This window comes from Amblyomma maculatum, chromosome 1 (genome assembly GCF_055883805.1).
Source record: "Amblyomma maculatum isolate TAMU_Amacu chromosome 1, ASM5588380v1, whole genome shotgun sequence".
Classification (NCBI taxonomy): Eukaryota; Metazoa; Arthropoda; class Arachnida; order Ixodida; family Ixodidae; genus Amblyomma; species Amblyomma maculatum.
Genome location: NC_139344.1, coordinates 111,898,464 through 111,905,353, shown reverse-complemented (window position 1 = coordinate 111,905,353; position 6,890 = coordinate 111,898,464). Strand labels below are relative to the sequence as shown.

The 6,890-nt window shown below is 42.4% G+C and overlaps 1 protein-coding gene across 1 annotated transcript in view; it reads left to right on the top strand.

Moving 5' to 3' along the window:
• Nucleotides 1-1,854: 1,854 nt before the first annotated feature.
• Nucleotides 1,855-6,890, top strand: part of Arp5 (Actin-related protein 5) — a 45,685-nt gene continuing 40,649 nt past the window's right edge. Inside the window, exons 1-6 of the mRNA XM_084588805.1 lie at nt 1,855-2,587; nt 2,656-2,744; nt 2,826-2,930; nt 3,158-3,269; nt 3,342-3,440; nt 3,825-4,012. Coding sequence (XP_084444931.1) covers nt 2,476-2,587; nt 2,656-2,744; nt 2,826-2,930; nt 3,158-3,269; nt 3,342-3,440; nt 3,825-4,012 — 705 coding nt within the window. The 5' untranslated portion in view covers nt 1,855-2,475. The remainder of the gene's footprint in view (nt 2,588-2,655; nt 2,745-2,825; nt 2,931-3,157; nt 3,270-3,341; nt 3,441-3,824; nt 4,013-6,890) is intronic.

Genomic DNA, 6,890 nt, shown 5'->3' with positions numbered 1-6,890 from the left:
ACTTTCACGCTCTGTTCTGGGATGTTCATGGCTACTCTGCACCGAATAACGACATCACAGGCGCACCGTGAAGTGAGAAAACTGCTTTGGAATCTTTCGGTTCCATGTATCCCTATGGACACTAGCCCTACTCCCCCCCCCCCCCCCCCCCCACCCAGTCGGCTGCGGCGCCGTGAGCGCCCCCTTTGTTTGTAAACACGGTGTTGGATGCTCTCACCTCCCAATATTCTAGCCACCGTATCATTATACTCACGACTATTTAGTCATGACTAATGAGTACTAGATATATAGTGACTATATAGCTAATCATTAGTACTGGATAGTTAGCCATAATTAGTTAGCACTGGTTAGTGATTAGTTAGCCATTAGGTTTAATTAGGTAATTATATGTAATTAGTTGGTTACTATTTGCTTAGTTAATTATCTAAACATTCAATTAGTTAATAAATACTACTACTTGGCTAATTAGCAAACTATCTAATTGTCTAACTACCATATGTTACGCATTACTACTCAACAAATTAACCCGTTAACTACCTTTCAATTAGTTACTGTTTACCCCATACATGGTACGTGAGCTCTCAAATGTTGACAGCCTCTGCCGACAGCTCCATGCTGACAGCGATGAGGCTTAAGGTTTTCGCCTTAAAATATCAGACCCTGTAATTATGGAGCCACTCAGACGCGGCGAGAATATGTATATACAGTATACATGCCTCGATCTCTACTTCGCACCTTTTGTCTATATTTCGACAGACCCGTCTCTGATGTCTTTCCTTTTGACAAGCACAGTCTCAAGCTCGCAGCCGAGCCCCGGACCGAACGCTATCTTTTTTGGCAGCTTACTGGCGTTCTGAACAATTTAACCATTTAGCTTAGTCCGCCCGATAAATGATTGCTTTTGTTTTTTTATTTTCTTGTTTGGATGCATGCTTTGACCTGCCGGTGTCAGGTCGACAGCCTCATCAACATCAGCATCATAGTCAGCACCATCATAGCGAAACGGCACAATCTCTTTCTCTATGGTCAGCATCTCCAAGACAATGGCCGTAGCATCAGGACAACCTCTTTTCTCATCGCCCAATCCTCCCGATGTATTGTATCAAAAAAAGAGCTACTTCTGGGTTTCCTCGAGATCTCCCATGTGCATATGATTCCATTGACCAGCATAGCATTGTAACCAGTGCTGAGGTGACGCCGGAAGAATGGCAACAGCTTTAGAAGACCATGCATGCATTGGGCATTCCAGTTGCAACGGAATATATTGTAGGAACCATTGTCTGTGTCTCTTGGACTTGAGCTTGCTTTCAAGCGCCGGCTTTGCTGATGGACCAGAGAAAGGTGTACAAGTACATTATACTCCGCAGCTGATATTTTCGACGCGGAGGTAGAGCGGTATGGAGTAAAATAAGCCGGCCTGTCAACAACTCTCGCCCTCGTGGAAGATGCCCCCGACCAGATCCGGCCAGCAGAAGCACAAAGCGCAGCGAAGCACTCATGAAACCATTCTTAGTGGTGTCGTCCGGCGTCAAGCATGCCACCGCAGGCAGTCTATGGCAGAGTGACCATATGCTTTGCGACGCACAGCTCAGCGTTTCAAGACGGCCCATGCCAAGCATGCCGATGGCCTGGATGCCGAATGGCCCACGTGCAGCGCGGACGATGAAATCAACACATTGCAGTGAACAAGCCGCGCTCAAAGCTCTGAATGTGTCCGTGTGTAGTGAATTTCAAGACAAAAAAGCGAAGATGCAAGATTCAAATGCTTTACAGCTCCTTATAGAGGCCCAACGCACGATATATATCGTCTGCAGGAACACGAAAAGTACTCGGAAAGTGCAGTCTAACCCAATATGGCCGCTGTCACGGCGCTATTTCCTCGGGAGCTGTACTGGTGGGCGGAGTTGTCCATGGAGTTGTCGTTGTTGTTGTTTACCGAATAACATATGGCACATACCCACATGGGGGGATCGTCCAAGGATTGGGCTGTCCGAAAAAAAAACCGAACGATTGTCTTTTTCCCTCCATATTCTATGCGCTTGCTGATTCGTATCGTAAAGTGGTCGAATACTATCACCATCGCCATCGCATAGAAACTCGTGAAACTCGACGAAGTGGCGACTGGCGGGCTGGCAGCGGGCAGAACAACGCTCAAGGCAGATACGGCAGAGCCGTGGTCCGCGAGTTTTTCTTCTGGTACGGTAAATTCGGACTGGTTTGTGCTTTCGTGATAAGCAGAATCTGCCAAAGCCTGGCACCGCTTGAACCGTTTCTTTCCAGTGTCGTCTGCATCCTCCCCGCAATGCTTCATGGTTGCCGCGAATCACGCGGGAATCGAAAACTTGCGTTGGAAATGTAAATACACACGGTGCTTCACGTTCCTCTTGTGCTGCGGAAATCTGGCGGAAACTACTGTCACCTGATCAACAGGTACAGACTTGACCGTGGTGCGACTGTGGACCTCTAGCTGTTGTCATGTCTTCGCATGATGTTTACACCATTCCAAATCTCGGCAAAGAGCCAGACAGCTTCTTCACTTACAGCGATGGACTGCGGCTACGGAAAACACCCGTTGTTATTGATAACGGTAGGTGCTTCAGTGCATATTTAATCACAGTTTAACGTTTATTAATTTTACTGCTTCTTCGACTCCAGGTTCTTATGAGTGCAGAGTTGGTTGGGCTTCCGATGAAGCACCTCGTATGGTATTTAAAAACATCACAGCTAAACAAAGGGGCAAAAAGGCAAGTATGCAGGGTCAATGTCTGGCTAGCATGGTTTATTACCTACGAACTAATATGTAATCTTTCTTTTTATTTCGGCAGGAAAGTGAAGTTCAAGTTGGAAATGATATAGCGAACATCGAGGCTGTTCGTTGGCTTCTGAAGACCCAGTTTGATCGAAACGTTGTTACGCACTTCGACATACAGGTCCATTTGCGATATTTTTCTAGTAAAGTGAATAATGCATATGTAAGACTAGCAATATTAAGATAAAAGAGGCCTTTGTGCCACTGTCTTTCCTTTTCCCGAGTCAGGGGAAAAAAAAGAAAGAAAGGAAACAGAATTTAGAAAATGCACCTGCAACTGATTGGTTCCAGCCATGTTCCTGGAACTTCCTGTTCTTTGACAAAGCTTTCTCTTTTCTTGCTATGCAGGAACATATTTTTGACCATATATTCAGCCACCTTGGCATTTCCACAGAAAATAGGGTGGACCACCCGATCGTGATGACAGAAGTTGTTGGCAATCCTAGTTACTATCGCCAGAGTAAGTGTTTTGTGGATATTGCTAGCTGATCAGAGTGACAGTGGCTATAATCGTGTGCTGACTGAATTGCAGATATGTCAGAACTGTTGTTTGAACATTACCACGTGCCCCAAATACTCTATGGCATAGATGCACTGTTCAGCCTGCACCATAACTGCTCCAAGAAGGCTGGTAACTATATATTTTACTCTTCTTCCCCCCCCCCCCCCTTTTTTTGTTTCTTTTTTGTCTGGCTTCTATGCTGTTAAGCACAGGCTGCATTTACGTGGCTTGCAGATGATGTTATGGATGCCATAATGGCTAACGATGCATAGCTTCAGTTGTGCAGACCAGCACATAGGGTGATAGTTGGATTATAGAAATTGGCTGGGTTCATGCTGTGCTACTGGCTGTCGGCTGCTTTGACAATAATGCAAGCCATCTAGTGAAGGATACTACTTCTGAGTTTGCATGCATTTCTTTTCTTGCAGTATTGAATAGACAGAAGAAGCATTTGCTTTCTTTAAATAAGTGTCATTAATGTTCTGTGTGTCTTACATTTCTTCTTTTCTTCAGAGAATGCACTGGTCCTGTCTTTTGGGCACCATACAATGCATGTCATCCCAGTTTTGAATTGGCAAATTGACATTGAGAACTGTAAAAGGATAAGCATTGGTGGAAACAACATAACAGCCTACTTGCAGAGGCTGCTGCAATTGAAGCATCCACATCTGACAGCTGCAGTTACACTGAGCAGAGCAGAGGTAATTTGCACCGTTTATGTTAGAACCAGCTATTATTTACAACCTGTTTTTATATATTGCGTTAATAATTGCAGTGTCCGCTAATGTACAGTTGTTTTCGTTGCAAACTCGTCCACCTTTTGTATTTTGTAAATAATGTACAAATCTCCCCTTTCTTACTACTGCTCCCCTCTGAACGCTATCCTCTCCTTGTCCTTTTTCTTCCCACCGGCCGGGCCGTAGCTCTGGTGCTTAAGATATTAGATAGCAATAGCTACGGCTGGAGCATTCATTATCTTATTTTTGATGATGATTATTATTTTTTTAATAAACCACTACCATCACCTACAGGCTATATTATACCGCTGTCACACGGACATTTCGAAGGCCCTCGAACCGATTGTCTATCGACTCGAAGGCCTTCGAATGCTGCCACATGGATGTTTTCATTGGCTATTGAGTCATAGTCTATCGAGTCATCGGAACAGCTCAGAACTCTATCGAGATTTGAAGGCCTTTGAACGTCGCTCAAGGTTTCTAGCATTGACCAGAGGAGCACCATGCGCACACTCATGCACACTGCGTTTACGATACAAAAATATTAACACATATTATTATTTCATATGTTTAATTTACACGGTAAAATACTAGTGTGCTTAATAATTTAAATATAGCATCGATTTTTTTTAAGGCGCATTGTTTTTGTAGTCTCTACCACTTTACCGCACTGCTGAGAAAAGAAAGCACAATAAAAAACAGCCATATGAATGTCAATGCGTTAAAAAAAATGGCAAAGTTGTCCTTTAATGACAATAAAAACCTACAGTTAATTAAAAAAAAAGGTAACAGTTTTATTTTGCATTTATAGAAAGATTTAAGTTCTTTAAGCAAAACCGAAAGCAACGATAGTGGTGCCACAAAAGTTTGGTGCCAAACACCAGAACTATTTCAACAGCCTTTTAGTTTTACTGTGTAGCAGCGGCATAACTCCTTCGAATTCAATCGCGATTGAAAATCTTGAAGGCTATCAACCCAATTGCCTTTAAAAATGGCTGTGTTGCAGAGGTATTAGACAGCCCCATGGGTTTGCAGAAGGTATGGCATTTTAAAGAAAAACCTCCAACCATGGCCTACAAATTCAGTTCAAAAGGAGCTCAGAAATGCCACAGTATGTAGAAATAAATTTATGCATCTAATGTGTATATATATATATATATAAAAACACTTTCATAGGCCTCGCCAACTGTTGGCTTCTCTCCTTCGTATATATATATATATATATATATATATATATATATATATATATATATATATATATATTATATAATACACACACATGGTAGGCATCTCCATTTATTCTAAAAAATTTAAGTTACTAGGTGCATATTTTTCGCAACAATTTCGGATGTTGTATACCTTGCAGTAATTTGTCTCTCAAGTTTTGTTGGGGAGTGGGCCATAATCAAAATGAATAGTGTCATGTCAAACCATTGTACTTTGCTTTTGTAAGAGAGAAATATGTTTTGGGATGCTCCTTTTTTTTATAGCAAACTTGTATATTTCATAAATTGCCAGGTTCACTGTAATTTTGCTCTTAGTGAATATTGTGTAGGGGGCAAGCATGACATACTGATCTCAATTTTTGCCCTCTTTGCTGGTATGGGGAATTACTGTATGCCTGGAACACATTTTTGCCTCATCCTCTCAGCCTTTTTTTTTTGTTACGTATACAATCCTTTACTATACTGAGCAACGAAGTTCTAGCTAGTGGAGTCAAGGATTCAGAGCGGAAACACTCTTTTTCCTTCTATGCAGTAAATACAGACCCCTGTTGCAATTCGTAGTTCCTTCTTAAAACATAGTGTATTGTTAACACTTATTTAAAATACCAAAGAGCCAACAGCCATCAACACCAAGGAAAGTAGAGGGTATTTCTTTTAGTGGTATTGATCAATGTGAAGTAGCAATTTAATCCTGAAGATAATTGATTAGAAATTAGATGCTGCTGGTGACATCCGAACCTGTGACCTCTGAATTTTACATACAGCCCAGTGGTCTATCAACTGAGCCATGGGGATGGCTGTTCAATGTTCTACTTTTATAAGTATTTATGTTGTGTGTAACCTATCTTTAGACATATTCACCAGCGCCACCCTTGTTCATACAGGCGGATGTGGTATGCTCTGTATGCAGTGTATGCTCTGTAACAGAGGGGGCACTTGCAGACGCCGCAGCAGTGCAGGTGGGGCCACACTAGCACTGCTGCGGCGTCTGCGTTGGGTGCTGCCTAGGACGGCAAGGTGGCAGACTACCTAGAATGCATAGCGTTGCCGGCATTCGTGCGAGCTCTCTATATGGCACCCACCATTGATGATCATAAAGTTCAGCTTGAAATTACGGGGTGTGTGAATATTCGAAATTCTGAGTACAAATCAAATATGTGCATTATTCGAGTGAATCCTCCCCAATACGAGACGGGGTCACTTTGTGGCATGAGATCTTCCCCTCTTGTGAAGAGGGCCTTCTCGACAGTGTTCACAAAGCAAAGCACTTGACGGAACCGCAAAAAAGCATCATTCCCAGTTCTCTTTCATCTCATATGCAGGCAGCTATCGTGCAGGTATTCATAATATACAATTACTGTGACGCAAATGATTCTCAATAGTTCTTTCAGGCCCCATTTGATAATTCGAGCTTTCAGCTACAAGAACTTTTTTGTATTCAGTAGCAATATGATGGCTCCACACGATTTCATGCAGGTCCTTCCTGTGCAAAAAACCGGTATACGGAACTCTGTATAAAATTTATTTTGAATTTTTCAGACGGGTGCACACTTCTATGCATTTATAGTTTAATTTTATTTGTAAATTCCATGTGAATTCTGAAATGAACAAGACAA